We start from the raw sequence: 21,614 nt of genomic DNA, 5'->3' as shown, positions 1-21,614 counted from the left end.
AAAAAAAAAAAAAAACAAATAAAAAAAAAACCCAAAATGCAGCAGCACTAAAAATATTGCATAAAATTACCTTTGGGCAATATGTGTAAGATCTGTATGAAGTATAAATATATTCTGTGTTTCAACCTGGGTCCCAAACCCAAGATGTCTCATTACATGTATGTACATTTTCCAAAATCTGAAATCCAAAGTACTTCTGGTCCCAACCATATTAGATCATAGATACTCAATTTGTACTGCTAGAAAAAAAAATCCAAACAATGCCTATGGAATACAGCAAATGAAAAAACTCTCAATAAAATATCTAGAGAATACAGTAAACACTGACTAGTTCCGTATTTTATCAACTGGAAAACTACTAACTGCCCCTTCTAAAAAATGATGATAATTGATTTATCACACTGAAACGCACTCGTACCTCAAAGCACATTATGAACAATTAAAGAAGGGAGAACCTGTATTCAATAATCATTGATAAATTCATGATAATTTATCTTGTGGGAGGCTGAAAAAATCAGACACAACAGCGTACAGAGACACCCAGCACTGCCTGACACACGCGTTCCAGCCTCTAGAAAATGTTACAGCTACACTTGGATCGATAGGTAGCCTTTCGATTAATATGATGTTTATCAGAATGTCACATTGTTGGACCAAGCTAGGTAACAAAACATTTCGACTGAGTACGGACTTCTACGACGAGTTACTTCGCAAATCCGTGCATATTCTCCTCGGGCTGGGCAGACCGGACCGAGGAAACTGAATCCGGCCCCTTAACCAGCCTCGCACATCAGTCATACACCGTGGACGTCAGCAGACAGCTGCCAAGCCCGCTGGCCTTGAAACTCCCCTCCGCATACCGCGGGGCACAGTCCTAACTTGGCCGTAGTGCTGCCCCAGGCCCGGAATCAGGCATCTGTTAAGAGCCTTGCCATGCAAGGGGAATGATGCTCTTAAACATGGTATTGATGATGTTGATGGAGATTGTTGTTGACGATGTTGATGGAGACTGAGTCCAGGGCCTTTACGTTGAGCTGCATCTCCGGCCCTATATTTTATTTTTTTATTTTGAGGTAGGGTCTCACCAAGTCACTAAATTGCCTAGGCTGGACTTGAACTTGCAATCCTCCTGCCTCAGCCTTCCAGAGCACTGGGATCACAGGCCTGTGCCACCACGCGCAGTTTAAACCATATTCTTCAATTGCTAGAGTCATTTACAGGCATGCAAGACTGCACAGGCAACACACTCACACACACACACACACACACACACACACACTCTATTCTTAACACAAGTGTGCTCACCGTAGTTGTAATTGTTCCGGAAATAGATCTTCTGTGTAGCTCTGACAGGCTTACATTTGCAGCGTTCTGAAAAAACAGAATGATGGGGTAAGTGTACTTGAAGCAAGGGGGAGTTATGAGGGGTCTATGTCTTTGACTGTAATAAATTTAAGTTAAACACTTGCTGCATTTTTCAGTCATACCCCAGAAAACGGAAAAGTACACAATGTGCTCAGAAAATAGTTGATTACATGTAGAGTTTTCCTCACATAGCACCCCTAAGAAGGCTCCTGTAGAAATTCAATGGTAGGTGTTTCAACTATTGTGATGCACAAGGAATAAAGAACAAGTGAATCTGAGAAAAACAGCTAAGAAAAGTTGTGTTGAAAAAGTGTTTTATGTTAGCAAGGGAACGAAGAATAAAAAGCAGAAGCTTTTGCCGACCACGTGGGATTGTATTTTCTAATCAAAATCAATCTCATTTCAGCTGAACCTGTGAATATCCAGCAGCAGTCTCAGGAAGGCTGGCGTCTTCCCTTCCCGCAGTAAGCTGCAGAAATAAGCATCTTTCTTAGGAAAGTGTCATGACCACAACAGTTCTCCTCACTACGCCCAGCGCCTTCCCTCCCTTGTTCTGCCGGTGATTTTCTAAATGAGATCTCTCTAAAGGTCTCAACTCAACTAGCAATGGGCAGTAACAACGCTTGCTGCTATTTTGAAGAGGGCTGGTTACTTCAAAAGTAACTTTCTTATTAGGAAAAGTAACTCTCCACTTAAAAGAAAGAAGAAAGTTACCTAGTTCCTGGCTTCTCACATACATAGCTATTTTTATTTTATACTAAAATGTTATAATGATACATATACATAATATACATATACTAAAATGATATAATGATTTTAAAGATATTCTTAAAATGAGAATGTTCCTGAAGAAATAAACACTCTAGTCTTTGATTTACAATTTATCCTTCTATAGATATGGACTTGTTTCTATTTTTAAAAAATATCAAAAATAATACCTGCAGCCAGGTGTGGTAGCACACACCTGTAATACCAGCACCCTAGGGGCGCTGAGACAGGAGAACTGCAAGTTTGAATCCAGCCTGGGCAACTTAGCACTTAGCAAGAGCCTGTCTCAAAAAAAAAAAAAAAAAAAAATTTTTTTTAAAGGCTCTGGGAATAGAGCTCAGTGCAAAGGCCCTCGGTTTAATGACCAGCTCCAAACAATGACAATAGTAATATAATACGTGTAGGGGCTCAGGCTGCAGCTCAGTGTCAGGGCTCTTGCCTAGCATGTGCGAGGCTCTGTGATCGACCCCAGCACCACGAAATAAATAAATAAAGCAATAATACACACAGATAAATCAACTACACAACTGTAATTCTTCAGAAATTTACCCATGCTCTAATCAAAGCCCTTTGACAAAAAAAAATATATATATATAGCAACTGTCACCAAATTTAATATAATTTCATGTTGTTACACACATAACTTTGCTTCAAGCATAAACAAATGGATGCCAGAAAATTTCTTAGCCAGAGAATTTTTAAAAATTATAATTACATAGTAATTTAGGAAGATTTCAAGAAGGTATTCACACAAACGTATACAATTACATATGCATAGATAGACTTTTACCTAACAGCTAACGAGATAAGCAGTTGTATTCTCAGGACCAACTTTTGCATAACTGTAATGCATTCTTTGTGCCCACTGGTGTCTCAGGGGCAGTGGCACAGTACATGTATACTGTTTATGGGGCCCTTTCTGGGCCCTGACCCCTAGCTCTTGCTACAAGCAAGTACCCATCTAATTCATGTAAGTAATAGCTTAATAAATTAACAGGGTAATAAGGAAGACTGGAATTTTATACCAAGTTCAAATGTGGTAGAACTTCCTTTCATATATTTATGCTTACTCAACCCAAGCATATCATATCTGAAGGCATTCATGAAAAATGTATCTTAGATCAATAGATCTGAAGGATTAGTCTTCTAAATTATGCTTACACACACAGATATCCTCAGAAGCCTAAGAACTAGGAAATCACAAAGAACCATGGAGATACTGCATGCATTATTATTTCAGTTTTTGCGTCTGCCACCTTAAATCAGACTGTCACAAGTTTATTTTTTCTTTACCACCAAGAGTTGATTTTCTGATGCCTAGACTTTTCACTGGGCCAACAGCATTACCATCATAACTAGTTTTGTTCTTCTTCTCCCAGTATCTCCATAGCAGCAAGTGTTTAAGTCTTGGTATCCATAGTAACAAAATGACTCAACTTTACCCAAAAATTATTAGACACTGATTTCTTTATATTCCACTGTTGAGGATAAATGTTTACAAAGGGATGTGTCTACCTTGGTATTTTATCTAAGAGACATGAAATATTCAAAAAGTTGAAGGAGCAGCTTTGATAAAACAGATTCAGTGCTGACAGATATGAGGAAAGTGTTAACGTTAGCAATGCGCCTTGCAGTCTAGAATTAGATGCAGCACCCTGAGGTGTGGGATGGAGCGTAGCCTTCCATCCTGGAGCAATCACAGCTGTGGCCAGGACACTGACTCAGGCAGGTCTTCATCACCTCACTCCTCTTGCTCCGTTCCTTCAGCCACTCTCCAAGCATTACTGATTGTCTACAGTTCTGCTCGAGAACCTGAAGACTGTTTATTATCCTAGTAGAAATATGAATGTATCACCCTGGTATAGACTGAACAATTAGACACCAGCATCCCGTGGAGCTCAGTCTACACTGGGGAGCTGCCCTCGTCACACCGCCTTGCAGGAGAGAGGAACAGGTCCACTGACTCAGCCTGAGGCTCCTGCTGAGCCTCATTCTGGAGGAAACAAACACATTGCTCTTCTTTCCTCATAATATTAGGCTCATTTACTAAAATCACAAGGATAACGGTACTTTTGACATGGCATGCAAGACCTAAGAATTTTAAGATCCTACGATTCTGAAACGTGATACTGGATCTTCTCCAGGCTGGGTTGGAAGCTAAGTGTGGCACAGCTTCCTAATAAGCCCCAGCCTTTGTTTGCATTTGAACGCTTTCCACTCCCATCCAGAGCTGTGAGACTGTAATTAACTTCACCTGACTCCCAAAGCGCCACAACCTCACATGGACCACGGCTTTGGCAGAATACTACCTCTGAGTGGGTATTTCTCCAGGTTTCTAGGAAAAGATGTTGAAGTCTGGACTCAGGATTTATTGTCAAGAAGTAGGAGGTGGAATATAATTCCATTCGTGTTCATTTCCGCTGTGACTCTTTTGGCCCTTTCCAATCAGGTTAGAGTTCACATAATTTTAATTTGTGCCAAACACGCTGTTCGTTTATATCTCTTTTTTTTATATCTTCATTTATGTCTTCTGAGACACACCTGTGCTCTTTCCCTCCATTTTAAGACACAGAGGAGCAGACCACATATTTTTTTTTAAAAATACCTTAAAATAAATGTTTGTGATTTGAAGATCTATATCCTTAACTCTGACCTGTTTGAGATCCATGTCTACACATTCAACCACCTAAAGAGATATCCATGAGTATGTCCTTAAGTAATTTTAAACATCTGCTAACATCTGTCACACCACAAAGTCGTCTTCCTTCTGTAGAAATGATAGCGTCCTTTGACTCCACAACCCCAGGATATCCAAGCTCCTCTAAATGTGAAATGAAGGGAAAGAGAACACTTGTTAAGCCCTTTCAGACACTTATGTAATAACTCATTCACTCTGCTAATATTTACGGGGCATCCGCTACATTCACAGCTTTGTAACAGGCACAGGGAAAGATGCAGACAACCCAGAAGAGGACACAAACACTGAACAATTACAAAACAATTTACTGTCATGGGTAACATATGCTACGAAAAATACAATGTGTAATGAGAATATAACTCAGTAACCTAAACTGGTCTGCCCTGCATTGTCCTCTCAGGAGATGATACACAAACTTCAAACCCGAAGATGAGTTACGTGCATCCAGGCAGGAGCTACACCTTGACATATAAAACAGAAGAGAATTCCATGAAGGAGACTGAGATGGGGCTTCTGGTGATGTGGAAGGGAAAACAGGAGGGTGTTTAAAAGGCTGGAAATAAAAAATGAGTTTAAAAGGCTGGAAATAAAAAGGGTGTTTTAAAGGGAAAAGGTGCATTACCCTCTGTGTCACTGACCCTCAACCTCAAATGAGTTCAGACATAAAAGGGTCCATTGAATTTAATCAGCAAGGAGATGACAGGACCCAGAGCAAAAGGAAGAGCAGGACGTGGAAAGTCCGGACACTCCATTCACTCTGAGAGGAAGGGGACGCTGGCCCGATGCCGATGGGGAAAGGAATGTGTTGCGGGGAAGATGGAGTTCTTTCCAAGGGCTTCGACTTTCTCACTGTCAGAAGAAGTGGGGTCCTCAGTGATGTGGGATGCGCAGCTATGTGAAGCAAGAGGTGGAGGCTTGCAGAGGAAGAAGTCTAAAGTAATTATTTTGAGTAGAAGTGCAAACTTTCCAGTAGGTAGGATTCCTAGGAAATGTTGGTTGTCTACTTAAATATTTTATCCTGAACTCAAAGCATATCCGTCACCCCTGTTGAGAATGCTCCAGAAGACTATGGCAGAGGAGGAAAAGGCAAGGGACTTAAAGGATGGATGGACGGATGGACTTCAGTAGTAGAGATTAACTCAAGGTCTCACATAGCAGGCAAGTGCTCTACTACTGAGCTACATGCCTAACTCTTTTTAAATTTTTTAATTTTCTAACTTGCCCAGTCTGGCTTCGAACTTGTGGTCCTCCTACCTGGACATCCCAAGCAGCTGAGATTTTAAGATTACACCACCATGGCCAGCTAAGGTGTTTTTAGGGGAAGATTATTACCGGAGACAATGAAATCTTAGGTCAATGAGGAAGCTATGAGCTCAACAGACAGTAAGTGGTAGTTAATAAGCAGTCTGAATAGTGTTTAAAAAAAATAGTAGTCACATGCCTATAATCCTAACACTCAAGAGGCTGAGGCAGGAGGATCACTGTGAGTTTGAGGCCAGCCTGGGCTACAAAGTGAGCTCAAGGCCAGACTTAACTGTCTAGTGAGACCCTGTCTCAAAAAGACAAAGAAAAAAAAATTGCAGTGATGGTACCAGAGCAAAACATCTGGAATGAAACAAGGTAGTAGGCAAAGAGTAGGGTGGTTGAAATTAAGAGTATAAAGTTAGCGTCACTACTGGACAGCAAAGTCCAGCACTGCTCATGACAACGAATGGCTGGGGTGGACCAAAAGCAGCTGAGGAAAGACGTCAGCGCACTAGATGGGTGAGTACTGTATTAAAACAGCCACAGGGACAGATGTCAGTGTGGGACTTGTTCGGATAGGCCTTCTCTGCAGGCTTAGCAACACAACATTCGGCCTTTTGGAAGGTCAGTCCCACTATGCTTCCAGAAACAAGGAGATGTAAAAACACCCTTGGGTTCCACCCCTAAGACCGACTATATTCCCTCTTCCCCAAATTCAAAAGAACACTACAGAAAATCTACACGGTCTTCTTATTCCTAGGACATTAGAAAACAAAATAAACCCCCAGAACCCTAGTATCTTGATCTCAGTGATGAGAGGGAAAATAGAAAAAACAACTGGAAGAAATAGTACAATCAGAAACTAAGAACTATAGCAAAGCAGAACAATATGTAAAAGCATAGACTTTAAAAATCTTATTGGTGTTACGCTCACTGACAGGATTTATTACACCATAAAAAATAAGGAAATGGTGCGTAAAACTCAACAGGTATATCTAAAAAAAAAATTATAATAAGCAAAAACAGCAAGCCACAAATGATGTACTGTATGAGTCCATTTACATGAAGTTGAGGATTGGACAACGCTCATTCAGGGTAACACAAGTTGAAACCGTGCCTGCCTACACTGGCACAAGGGAATTTCCGAGAGTGATGGAAAAGTTCCTCATTTGGGTCTGCCTGATAGAGGCGTATATACATTTGCCAAAATTCAATGTGACATACACTTGGGACTCATACATTTTACAGTAAGGAAATTAAATCTTAATAAAGTACCATTACCATAAAAATTCATATACGACATTCCTCTCATTTCCCATAAAATGAAGTGTGCCATGACTTAGCAACCATTCATTACATGTTTAAAATAATATTTATTTCCTAAATATATACACAGGGTAAAAATTTCATATTAAGTTTTATCTGGGGTTGGGGCAGCATATGGAAAATGTGATGAAGTGGACTGGCGAACCCACGTAATCTAATAAGGCTTTAAAAAGCAAAAGTCACATTTGCTCAACTTAGCTGTAAAAACAAACCTCAAATATTGTAATAAAGGACTCAATTCATAATAATTTGCACTTTGTAAAAGGGAATTGCTTACGGGTGAGAGGCTAACACTATTAATAAGAAAAGGAAATTCAATTTATTCCTTAAGGGTATATTTTGGGGGAAATTTTTAAGTAAAGTACCTTCCACAAACTGGCAGGATCTGAGAGTCCTTCAGAATATGCAAATATCAAAAGAATCAATGCAGTGTTGACTGTTTCCCCTCATGACACTGAGCTGCTGCTTCACGATATACTCTAAGAGGTCAATGAGCAAACAGACAAAACGGACTTCACGGCCGTTCAAACGTCACGCGTCTCCTCAATGACAAACACAAACAAGGGAGGTCAAAGAAAAGAGGAATGCAGTCACCTCCTTCACCTCGTGGCCTTGGTACACGGTGTGCCTGGACGGTGACTGCGCTTAGCAATTTAAGCAGCTATGAATCCTCAGCTTTGGGGACCTAAGGAAATGAGGGCGCCACATACTAAACAAGAAAGTCACAAAGAGAAAAATGTGAAATGGAAATATTATTTTAGTTATTAAGTATGTTTAGTTGAATTCAAATAGGATACCTTGGTAAAATTCTTTATAGGTGGGAGAGATGTGATACTCTGTCTGGAGAGCGATCAGAACTACAATCACGGATGTAACAATGAACTCCAGTGAGAAGAAATCACCGCCAGGCAAGGTGAGAAGAGGCAGGGCAGGAACCTTGGGGTGTGCTCAAAGCTGGGGCACAGGAGGAGAAACACCAGGACAAGCTGAATAATAGCTGAAGGAGGAGAATGATGAGGAAAGAGAATTGGTGGAAAGGGTCCACTGCTGTAACGTAACAAGAAAGACTGTACTTCCAAGCTACTGTACCAGTTACAAAAATACTATTTATCTATCATCATTTTTTCCAGTAACCTTAGAAGTTATCCCAAGTTAATTCAACGTCTATAGTCAGTAAACATTTGCAGAAGGGAGCTCAGAGGTCAATACAATCTGATTTTATATTGGGAGATAAACCAGAGATTTGGTCATGCGCCCATAGTTCATTAGTGTCAGAATTTACAAACCATATTTCCTCTTTGGTGAAGCTGGTGTGCTTTTTCAATGTAAACACGTATATGTTCAGTGTCATTACAAAATTCAAGAGGAACACAATTATTTTTGGAATTACTCTAATTAAAAACATACCTTTCTGTTGAACCATTTGTACATCTGTCTTAATTTTTGGTGCTGATCTGATAAACTGACTCAGTGGAATGGAACTAAATTCTTTTTCCCTGTAAGTATTCCATGCTAAGCAAATAGAGAGGATCTAGCTTCTATTACGATAGGATTTACAACAGTAACACACATATAAATCAGAAGCTGCCCGGAGTCATTATCTCCGAAAAAGAAAAAGGAAATTGTTAAGCTTTGAGGCAAAGAATAAATTAACTGGAGTGAAAGAATTTCTTCTCCAAATTCCAGACACAAACAGCTTGACACTTGGAAAGAGGTCATTATGTGGGTTACAATGTTTTTGTGCCTTCTTCATTTCCTGTTTTATTATGATCCATCTCAGCTGTTCAATTTCTCCAAATCAGAGTGTGAACAAATTACTTTTTCTTTTTTGGAACGTGTGCATATGTTAGTGTCTTAGTCACAAACAGAATGAGCTTTGGTTTTACCTGTTTATTTGTTTGTTTTCCTCAACCCAATTGCACCAGGGAACAGGAAACCAATTAAAAAAAAAAAAAAAAAAAGAAACAGTAAACCCTTAGCGCAGGAGTTCTGTATTCATTCCAGCTAGCACCGCATTTGTTTACCTGCTGAACTATTTTTGTATATTGTTCATAGTGTTGTTGATATCTTCTCACACACACACTGAAGCTCTGTATTACTCTACTTTAACTTCTAGACAAATTGATAGCACACATTTGCACTTGGCCAGAACTTTTGACTCAGCAATTGCACTGTTATACAAATGAGCTTTTTTGTTTTCTTTGAGCAAACATAGTAGGAGTGATCCTTAAAATTGCACATTGCTAGATGCAGTGATTTCCAACGATTTGGAACAATGAACGCGGAGAAATACTTTCAGTTACGGCAAGTGATCAGCAAAATAATTCTTTAGAAATTCTAAATAATTTTACTCACATATTTTTAATAAGACAAATGGTTGTGGGGAGCGTCTTGGGTGTGCACTGCCTTAGATCAAATACTACCTCACGGATAAAAGTCAGTGAAAGTCAACAGGGAAAACTTTCCCAAGTTAATGAAAACTGGTTACAAATTATTTACAACTTCATAAAATAAATGTTCCCCTTCTTCACTTAAAGTACCTTTTAAGACAGGATATACTGACCAAAACAGCAGTGAAATGGAAGGAATGTATTGCAATTAATTGGAGTTCTAATTTCTTGTAGAAAAGATTAAGCACTTCCTAACAGAAACTAGAAAATAATTCCCAAATCCAGGAATATTAGCATGAATAATGTGTGGTATATTCAATGGCGGAATTCTATATAGTCATGAAAATGAAAAGCTTGCTTATGCACATCTCAGTGAAGAATAAAGGAAGCCAAATGCATACAAAAAAGTCCATGCTGAAGGACGACATTTATATAAAATTCAAGTCCAGGTGAAATTCATCTGTGATATTAGGACTCCTGCCAGTACTTCCCTTTGGGAAGCAGGCTGGGAGGCTTCTGCAGGAGTGGGAAACATTATAGGTCTGGTTTATGTGCTGTTTGCAAGGACCTTCTGCAGGAGTGGGAAACATTATAGGTCTGGTTTATGTGCTGTTTGCGTGGACCCTGTGAAAATGCACTAAGCTGTATGTTTGACTTGAACACTGTTCTGCAGAAAGTACAAAGGCGTAATAAAGGATGGATAGAAGGATTCATGACTTCAGTGAAAGTAAACACTGTATGTCATAAGCATGAGCTAAGAGTCACACTAACGATAAGAATGAAAATGGGGCGAGAGGATTTCGGGGCTGAGCGAGGGGATTAAAAGAAGAAACAAGCTGTGTTGTGTGCACGCACCCAGGCCCCAAGATGAATGTAAACTTCACAGACTGCAGACACGCACTAATATAATAAAATAATAAAAATTCAACCCAAAACTAGTCTACCTATGAAGAACATGGAGAATCTCAATCTCTAAAGGAGAAGACAATCAGATGATACAGATATTGAAATTATCCAACAATGTCTTCCAGGCAGGCATTATTAAAATGCCCCAAAATAAAGAGTGAACACTCTTGAAATAGATGAAAAGATAGAAAGTCTTGTCAAAAAATTCAAAATATAGTGAAGAATCAAATGGAAATTTTAATTTTGCAAAATATGCACACAACAAAAAAAAAGAGTCAGCAACCTTTAAGACAGATGAATAGAAATCCTGTAAATAACAGAGAGGAAAAAATGACTGAGGGGAAAGATGGCCTGAGGTTGTAGGGCAATACCAAGAGATCTAAGGTTGGTATCATATAGAAGCCAGTGTGGTGTAAAACAAATGCTTAGATGTATAGATTCGGGAATCTCAGTTAACCTTCAACAGGAACTGAAAGAGATTCATGCCGAAGCATGTCATAATCACACTGCTAGCACTAAAGGCAAAGAAAAAGATCTCAGAAGAAGGCAGAGAAAGCTGAGGCATTACTTACAGACGAACAATGATTTGGGTGACTGCCAATTTCCCATAAGGAGCAGGAAGCCAAAAGTAAGCAGAATATTTTTAAGTGTTAAGTAAACTGCCAACCACGAGTTCTCTAGCCAATGAAAATATCCTTCAGGAATGAAAGTGAAATGAAGTCATGTTCAGGTGAGGGAAAACAGAGAATTTGTTGCCCCCAGGACTGCTCTAAAAGAAGTGCCAAAGGAAGTTCTTCAGACAGAAGGAAAATGATACTGGAAGGCAACCTGGAACATGAGACAATGAGGAAGAACCAAAAAAATTATAAACATCTGTATAAACACAGTAGAGTATTGTTCTGCTCTCGAAATGTTTAAAACATATCTAGTGGCTAAAAGGAAAAATGTGACACTATCCCATGGATACACACACACACACACACACACACACACACAGACTTTTGTGTGGGAAGGCAGTGGGAGGGAGGAAATTCACTCCAATTATCCAAAAGACAGAAAGAAAATAGAAAGAAAAGGTGCCAACAAAAAAACAAGTAAAATGGTAGGCTTCAGTACAAATATATCAATAATTACATTAGATTAAATGGTCAGAATATACCAAGCAAAAGACCAAGACTGGCAGAATGCATTTTTTAGAAAATCAGTCAGAAAACACATTGACTGAAATGGGTGATGTCTACAAGAAATTTACCTAAAATTTATTTTTAAAGTTATGGTAAAAATAAAATTTATTTAGAAATAATGATTTAAGAATGTGAAACATCTTTAAAAGCAGAGAAAATTATTAGTGGTAGAGAGACATTATATAATGAAAATACCAATTTGCCATAAGACATGAAAATATTAAATATGTGTGCACCGATAACAGTGCTTTGAAATTCACAAAACACTACTGTCAGAACTGAAAAGAGATTTTATAAATCCACAAAAATACTTGGAGACCTAAACATCATTCTAAGAGATAAAAAAGTTGGCAAGAATATAAAAGAACTAAATAAAAGTATTAACCGAATAAAATTAATATTTAAAGAACATTCTGTTCAACAACAAAATACACTTTTTTCCAAGGGCACATGGAACATTCATTAAGATAGATCACTTCCTGGGTCATAGAATAAACCTTAATAAATTTACAAGAATCGAAATCATACAAAGTATGTTCTCTGACTATAACAGAATTAAAAAATAACAAAATAACAGGAAAATCCCTAAATAGCAACAGATTAAACCACATAACCCAAAATAATGTGTGAGTCAGAGAAGTCTCAAAGGAAATTATGAAATACTTTAAACTGAAGAAAAATTTTTAGAAACTATCAAAATTTGTGGTGTTCGACTAAAGCCACTCTTAGATGGGTATTTATAGCATTAAATTATACTTAAAAAAAGAAAGGTCTCAAATATAAGCTTGTACCCTTAAAAACATTAAGAAGGATAATAAATTCAGAGCTAGCAAAAGAAAATAGGAACAAAAAAATTGAAAATAGAAAAACATAGGAAAAAAATGAATGAAATCAAAAGACCATTCTTTGTATCTGTAATATAATCAAGAATTCTCAAAGCTCATTATTTAGAAACAAACCAAAAAACAAGAGTAACAATTCACCAGAAAGAATTTATTTGATGGCAAACAGGCCCAGGAAATGGTATTCAACATCATCATTAGTGCTTATTAGTGCTGAAATGCAAGTGCTGAGCTATAATTACACACCTATTAAAATGGCTAACAATTATTTAAAAAAAAAAAAAAAGGCTGACAATACCAAGTGCTAGCAAGGACGCAGAGCAACTGGAATTCTTATACATTCTGTATTAGTGCAAAATTCTATGGCAATTTTAGATACAGTTTGACAGATTTTTATAAAGTTAAACATACAGTTATCATATAACTCAGCAATCCTATTCCTAGATATTTACCCTAAAGAAATGAAAATTCACACAAACCCTGTATACGAATGTTTATAGCAGCCCTCTTAATAATTGCCAATACCTAAACAGAAAGAAAAAAAACTCAGCTATCCTTCTAGGAGTGAATGGGTAAACAACTGGAAATATATCCAAATAATAAAACATTCAGCCACTAAAAGGAATGGGCTATTGACACGTGACATCTTGGGGACTCTGAAAGACATTATGCTGAGTGAATCTCAGAAGGTTACAATACTCCATGATTTTACTTATACGGCAATCCCCAAAAGACACTCATACAGTGAACAGAGAACAGATGCGTGACTGTCTGTGGTTCTGAGTAGGGGAAGCATGTAACTATAAAAGGATATGGAGTGAAGGCATTTTGGGGGGGCTGACAGAATTGTCCTGTATCCTGCTCATGTTGGTGGCTACAATTTATACACTCATTAAAACTCCAGATAGCGAACAACTGGTATATATCAAAAAAAGGTCAGCTTTATTATATTCTAATATTAAACATGAAATTAGTACAAATAAATTACTTTTTAAAAGGAGGTTAGGAAAGTTTTATTGGAAAAAGGAGAAGGAGAATAGCTCCTGGATTGTCAGGAAGGGTCCTGAGTGAAGTGGCCCAAGAGTAACTTTTGACTGGATTTGTAAGATGTTAGGGCACAGACTTGCACAGCGAAGACTTCAGCATGCAGGCTGCGTCAGAGACTAACCACCACAGCAGGAAACCAGGATGACCCCGGAATACTCACCACTGCCGGCCCCTCTGCAGTTTCCGTTACTGGAATCCATCGGAAAATCTGAAAGGTGATAAGGAAAGAACCATAACGTATCTGTTATTGCGGCAAGAATCCCTGTGTAAAAATCTAAACCAACGGCAAGTTTGATTTGGTGAGGACCACGTGTCTCAAGGGGATGAGGCTGGCACTCTCATCTGTGTGTCAAATAAGGTCGCTAGCTACTCTCCGATGTGACTGCAAGGTGCTGATTTTGAATCACTAACTGTGCATAAATTTCAGGCTCTAACAAATAACCTGCGTTCGAATTTCAGAAGTTATAAATGATGAGGATCCTATCACAGTGAAGTCTGTGCAAATATTAGACATTCACCCAACCACTGGGACTTGATGACGGAGAATCAAACACACGCAGGAATAAATAGATGTCTCACGCGGCATGCACCCAGTAAACACCAAGGTGTCTGCGGAAAACGTTCCGAGAGCATTCCGGGCCCTTTGTCAACTACAGGCTAGGTAGATCTTGCACAGAAAGGAAACCTATACCCGGCAACAATTCATGCCGGTGCAACCAGTAGATGTGACAATAATTAGAAATTGCCATTGATTCTTTGCTTGATGCTGCAGCACCAGACTTTGGTCATGATAAAGTTCTCGTTTGCTCTAATTAAGAAAGCAGCTTCTCATGAATAGCGCCCAGGGCCACAGCAGGACACATTGCTCAGGGTGATACTTCACCATATAGACTCAGCCACGCTCCAAATCATGCTTTTATACAAGAGCCAGAATTGATCAACACTTTCTGCTAAATGAAGGTAATGCCTCTGTTTAGCCGGACAGAAAATAATGCTCTTCCTCTGTCATTGTCCCAAGATATCATAAATTAAACAAGGAGTTTATAGGACACCAGTGACCACAATTCTAGTTAATGAATTACTTTGTCAGGTTCAGTAATTATCAGCAGGTTTTGTTTATTCTTCCAGGGCTGGGGAATCAACCCCAGGGCTTTGTGCATGCACTGAGCTACACCCCCGGCTCTCAACTAGTATTTAAAAAGCTGTATTCAAGGAAAGATAGCAGTCTGCAAATCAATACATAGATAAGCAGGCAACAAATACTAGTTCTAAAACATGTGCTCGACTCATCCATATATTAACTTATGGGCTTGTATTCCACTTGAACTTCATTCATGATAAATATATTCATGTTGTAGGGTAATGTGCCAATAGATTTTCTATTTCTGAATAATGTGATAAAACACATATGGTTTATATAAAAATAATATCCCTTTAGATGAAGAAATCATATTGGCCTATACTTGAAATGTTTACTGTGCAAAAAGTTATATAAAAATGAAAAATAAGACTCTTCTCTTGGAAAAAGAAATCCCCTTTAAAACAGTTGAGCCAAGGAGAATGTTTTCCTTCTTTCACTTACATCCACAGGGAAACATTACTACACTTTGAAAAATGCTTAGAAGTCAATCACTAGCACTACACAAGAGAAAGTCTGAGTTTTCTGATAATAAGTAATCCTCCCCAAAACGCCGTCAGGGAGTTAAGTTTAGGAATTCTGCCATCAAAATTATCCTGCACTAAAAAAGTAGATGCTGTACTGTTAGATTTTGAGCCACAAGAATTTCTAGTGGGGATCACAAAGGCTCCAGAACAATCCAAAGTAGCTGTGAGAGGGAGGGAGGGCTTCCCAGGTAGGGACGAGTGCTGCAGAGGTACTGGGGGCGCGGAAAGGCAGAACCCATCATGCGACCTGAACATCCGCCAGTGCAGCTGAATAGAAAACACAGTAAGTAGACACAAAGGAAGCTAGACAGGGGATGGGGGGAGGGATCATGAAGGCTAGAGGGAAAGTCAGAGTATTTTATTTATTTTCATGTTTTAAAACTGATTGATTTTTTTTCCTGAGGATTGAAACCAAAGTCCCCACACTGAGCTATCTCCCCAGTCCTTTTTATTTTTACTTTGAGACAGTGTCTCACTAAAGCACTAACTGCCTAGAATAAAGCTCAAACTCGCAGTCCTCCTGTCTCAGCCTCCCAGAGTGCTGGGATTACAGGCATGTAAGGAACGGGTTTTTCATTTCATTATCGGGATAGGCAGGAGGCATCCTGGAGAGAAGTATCACCGTCAGGCGGCAATCCAAGTACAGCTGGTGGGATCCATACCAAGAAAAGGCATTAGAGAGAAGCTTATAGAGGTCAAAGTGGATCCAGTAGCACTGACTGGACGTGAGAGATGGAAAGGGGGGAATCGAGGACGACACCTAGGGTGGACAACCGGGCGTGTGTGGCAGTCTCTCAGTGACACAGGAAACACTGCCAAGAACAGGCTCACAGGGGCGGAGCTGATGAATCCACCCTGAGGCTCAGCGTCGGAGGAGCAGATGTGAGAGCCCTGCCTCTGCAGCCTGCCTCCACAGTGCACCAAGGGGAGATCCGCGTCTCGGGAATCCATGTCCACTGCAGTGCTGTTTCACTTCCCTAAGCCACATACAAATGGGTTTTCTTTCAAAGGGACAATGAAAAAACTGTCCCTTTAACTGTAACCAGATGGGCACAAGACAGCAGACGCTCCAAAGCTTAGGAGCCACATTTCTTAATAAAAGAGGAAGTACAGCGTAGAACTGACGTAGGCTTGAAACTTTTCTTACCAGCTGAACTAACTTCTCAGGCCATTTAACTTCTCCCTCTGCCTTGGCTTTCTTTTCTTCAAAATGCGAACAACAGTACTTGCCATAGAGTTGCTATGAGAATTAAGCTATTGCGCACAACTCACTTAGGACAGGGTCTCGGACACGTAAACACTGCTGCTAACGACCTCTGTCCTGAGGGCGGCACACCCCCTCCAAAATGGTGTTATTATTAAACATTCCTGTTGGGTTTTACCATTTACCAATTCAATTCCCAATCCGTATCAACATCACAGGACTTGTCTTTTTTTTTTTTTTTTTTTTGGTTTTTCTCCGGTACGGGGAACCGAACTCACGACCTTGCGCTTGGCAGGCAGGCGCTTTGCCGCTGAGCTAAATCCCCAGCCCCAGGACTTGTCTTTTCAAAGTACAAAAGCAACTGCAAATCTAGAATTCCAAATCAGGACCTGAAACCAATGCTGTGGTTTTCTCTAAGTTGAGGCAACGCAGCCAAGTCCTCATTATAAGAAATCACAAGTCCACGCGGAGCCTTTACTCGCGCCTCTATCCAGACACCTGGTAGAAAAACAAAGACCACATACAACTTAGTCCATTTTGCTCTTTCGACAACTACTTGAAAGTCAGGTAGGAAGGAGATAAAAAGTAAAGTGTTGAAATAATATTTAGGGACTACGTCATGGTAATCAGATTAGCTAAATAAAATCAATGCCATAATGCTCATCCAGTACCTCATCCAGAGTCTTTCTATATTTTGCATGAGGAAGAAAGCGTAGTGCTGTACCGTGTTTTCGCTCCGTTCTTAATCTAAAATTTCCATTTCTCCTTCCCATTCCGTATTCCTCCTCAGAGCCTTCCTTCTTGGTAGTTGGCCCCTCAAATATTTGCAGATCAGGGCTGAAGAAAAGGCTGCCTGTTCCTCGGAGAGGGGAGAGATGATTGAGCTGCCGTTTGTACATGCAAAAGCTGGCACGCTCTGCCCACAGCGAGGGCCGCAGAGAGTGTTGCGCAAGGGCCGAGGGACAGAGCAGCACCACACAGAGACCAGTAATACTGAGGGGTGATTATAGAGCCCGTGGCCTGGCACACCGTCGCTGGTGTACAAATAGCTGGGAAACATCACACCATCAACTTCTGCAAAGTCTTGGTTCCTGAGATAAGCTGTTTATAATTAACCATGGCTAATGGTCATAACTAACTATTGTCTGTTATTTCCAGTCAACCCGAGGTCCAGGTTGATGTGCATAATATCACATATTAACTCTAGATATTCAGAAGGATTAAGATCTGCTTCTCCAATTAGGTCCCAGTGTAAAACTTGTTTCCCAGACATGAACAGATACAAGTTCTAGGCTGTATCTGTATTTATTTACAAAGAAATCATCAATCAGTTTGATATAACAATGATAATAAAAATAGCAATACTTGGGCAATTCCTTAAGGGCTTATAACTGCTTATTAAGCAATTCCTAACAGGTACTAGACTTAATACTTCACGTGCTCTGTAATTCAATTTGTTCCGTGCCCTTAGGATGTAGGAGGTTTGGTCCTTATTTTACAGATAAGAAAACATTAAATCAGAGAGGTTATGTAAGCTTTCTATAGCAACAGCTGACGGGAGGAGAATTGAGATTCAACACTTTGGCTGTTTGAATTGAAGGCCATATTCTTTACTCCACACACAATAGTTAGTATTTGATTAAATGTATTAATTAACTAGTTGAAATGAGATCTTGGATAAAGCATGGGAAGCAGCATATGTAGCTACAGTAAATATTGTGTGTAAGAAGAATAAATTTAATATAAATTTATTAGTAATGGTCAGCGTGTAACCTTTCTTTCTTTCTTTCTGCACCAGGAATTGAACCGAGGACCTTGCACTTGCCAGGCAGGCTCTGTGCCACTGAGCTATATCCCCAGCCTAACCTGTTCTTTATAAAAATACCTGTACCCTTAGTGTTTTACAAGTGAAAAGTAGTTTGAAGCATTATTCTATGTCAGTAAGACTCTGCTTTGTGAAATGTCCTAAACTTGTTTGTGCAGTCACAAATGCCATGAGGGAACAGATCCCCAGGCACAGGAACATTTGCTGGTCTCATTTTATTGAGGGCACCCTCATTTTTATATAGGCTAAGCAGAGTCTAATCATAAGACACAGCACTCGGTCTACACGTGGAGGAAAAAAATATGCATTATGAATGACCATGTCCCACTAAAGCAAAGAGTATGCTGCATCATAAATAAGACTGGTCACATATGGTAGTCTCTAAATAACTCCAGGTGTCTGACAGTTTGACCCAACTGAATGTAACTTTCAACATATTGACCCTGGAAGCCAGGGGCCCCATCAGGCTACAATCCACCCCTCTGTTCCCATCGCACCTCCCTCTTAGGTCTTTTCGGCCACCACTGTCTCTGGTTCACAAGCGAGATTAGAGGAGGGGGAGCATCACTAAAATATGATCTCAACTACCACCTACTGCTATTTATTTCTCGAACAAGGGTGCTGTCAGCAAAACAAATATTATGGCATTTTAAAGCAGCTCAGAAATCGGGTCCCCCGGACTGACAAATTATTTCCATGCAAGTTGCATTGGAGCTTTTCAATGAGGCAATTGTTCTGCTTTTGGTGCGTGGTAATAGGTAACTCGGGGTCACTTTAATGAAACTGCTTCCCATCCATACAGACTCTGGCTTTCTGAGAGCCACTAACCTTGCCAAACCTCACTCATTCCAGGTCCCTCTCTCAAAGGGCTTTAAGAGCAAACTCTGTCCTTTAAGCGGGGGATGCATTTCAGCGTCAACCACTGCCACCTCGTTACTAGCCCTTGGCCCAAGAAGAGTGTGAGCATTTAACTGATGCTAAGTGCCTGGTAGACCAAGGCAGCCACTGTGCTGAGCTCTTCCAGAGTCTGCAGGGCCAGTGACCACAGTGGGCACAAAGGCTGAGGAGCGCTCTTTCTCCCCCAGAGAGGAATAAGAAATACTCTCTGATTATTTTACACACCCAGCTCTTTGTTGCTGAGTAACATCAAGAAGGCAGGGCAGGTGTGGTGGCTCACCTCTGTAATCCCAGCACCTGGGAGGCTGAGGCAGAAGGATTGTCGTGAGTTTGAGACCAGCCTGGGCTACATAGTGAGTTCAAGGCCAGCCTGAACTACATAGTGAGGCCCTGTCTCAAAAAAAAAAAAAAAAAAGACAATATGTTCATTCAAAGAGTGATTCACTAAGTGAGGCGACCATCAATGGGTTCTTGAAATCCTTCCCTTCAGTTTTGGTCTTTTAGCGATCTGTACAAGACTTTGCCTCTCCCTTCTCATTTTATGTTAATGGGTCACTGTAATGTTTCAGAATAACGTAACATTTAACTAGAAAGTAGCTGCAAACGCGGCCTAAATTGAAGACTTGAGAGGCAGCAGAAGGCAAAGTTGATGCCCAGTAAGTGAACAGAGAGGAAACAACCTGGTCAACACGTCTCAGAACAGGGCGGGCTCAGGGAAGCTACAAAAGAGAACCGCAGTGTAAAACAAAACAACACAAAAAGCTTTCATTTTAAAGCACGTGAGAGGTATACTTTGAGGTTAGGTTTAGTTGGCCGGAATCATACTGAGTTAGAGTTAAACAGACCATAATGAACTGGACTTAGTTGGGGTTTTAGAGTTACAAATGTCATAATTTGACCAAACATCGGTGAGAAAACACTTTGTGATTCATCCCATGAAATGCAGAACTGCAAAGAAGTTTTACGGTTGAGAATACTTGGAATGCACGTGCAGATAATGCACAGAGAGTGTGAAAAGAGGCATTAAACACAGCACTCACAGAATACAAGAGTGGGGTCAGGCGGGAGATTCTTACAGGGGTGTACGGCGATAAGGCGCCTAAATATAACTCCTCTCACCCACATGTCATTTGTCAAGCGACTCGAGGCATGCGGGCGTGAGGAGAGAGCCTGGTAACGTCACGTACCAGGAATGGAGCAAGCTGCAGAAGCTAAGGGGCAGCGCACAGCAAAGCTTCTCAGCAGTGTCTGTCCGGAACGGAAACACAATTTGTCTCACTGAAAGGAGGGGGAAATTTAAGGTGAAGGTAATGGCTCAAGTTGGGTTCTGAGCAAAACACACAGTACTAACACCTGTGGGCTGGAACGGGGTCACTGAAATTATCTTGGCATTTTCAGTGATCAGAAGAAAGTGAAGGTTTCCGTTTTCTGTTGTCTCCACACCATCTCAAGCATCTAAAACGCTAGGTACAGAAGACATTTGATAACCTAGACTGCAGGAGGATGGGGCAAGAAAACTCAGCGACTACAAACTCAGACAAGAAAAGAGCATCGGTCTACGAACGGTGGCTGCTTCCGCGCACAGCGCAGAAAGTGCCGAGCCAGCAGGGGATGCGAGTGGAATGAATGGGGCGTTAGCAGGACGGATCTCCCACCGGAAGCTGCGTGCCTGTGCAAGAGCGACGAGGGGAGAGTTTTAAAAAGTGCTCCACAGGACGGTGATCAAAGCAGAGACGGAGGGATCCTGAGACCGAAGCTGAGAGCGCAGAGGAAGAGGACCGACTGCGAGGAGGAGGCCGGGGCGGGCAGTGTCGGACTCACCGGCTCCGTCCGCCGTGACGATGGCCTCGGGGGAGATGCACACGCCCCTGTCGTACACCGGCAGCTCCTCGCAGGCCAGGCTCTCGGGCCACGCGTGGCGGTACTTGATGAGGATGGGCTCGCAGCCCTGCCGCGCCCGCTCGCACACCGACTTGCAGGGCTTGATGGGCTCGTGCTGGAAGTCAATGGTGCAGATGGGGGCGTACATGGCGCAGAGGAAGAAGAGCAGGTCGGGGCTGCAGTGGGTGCCCAGCAGCCCCTCGAACTGCTCGATGGCCAGGATGGCGTTGGCCTGCGTGCTGTGGTGCAGGTGGTTGGGCATCTTGGTCATGTTCCAGGGCAGGGACTTGCACAGGGGGATGCGCACGGGCTCGCAGGCCGCCGCCCCGGCCGCGGGCGCGCGGAGCAGGCAGAGCGCGGCCAGGGCGAGC

The 21,614-nt window shown here is 41.0% G+C and overlaps 1 protein-coding gene across 1 annotated transcript in view; it reads right to left on the bottom strand.

Annotated features, from left to right (window-relative positions):
- Frzb (frizzled-related protein) overlaps positions 1-21,614 on the bottom strand; it is a gene marked incomplete at its 5' end in the record, with an annotated part of 29,233 nt that extends 7,619 nt beyond the window's left edge. Inside the window, 3 exon segments of the mRNA XM_013512467.1 lie at positions 1,306-1,371; positions 13,932-13,979; positions 21,184-21,614. Coding sequence (XP_013367921.1) covers positions 1,306-1,371; positions 13,932-13,979; positions 21,184-21,614 — 545 coding nt within the window.

The sequence above is a fragment of the Chinchilla lanigera genome, unplaced genomic scaffold, assembly GCF_000276665.1.
Source record: "Chinchilla lanigera isolate Chin_1 unplaced genomic scaffold, ChiLan1.0 scaffold00002, whole genome shotgun sequence".
Taxonomy (NCBI): Eukaryota; Metazoa; Chordata; class Mammalia; order Rodentia; family Chinchillidae; genus Chinchilla; species Chinchilla lanigera.
This window is presented reverse-complemented; position numbering and strand designations above follow the sequence as displayed.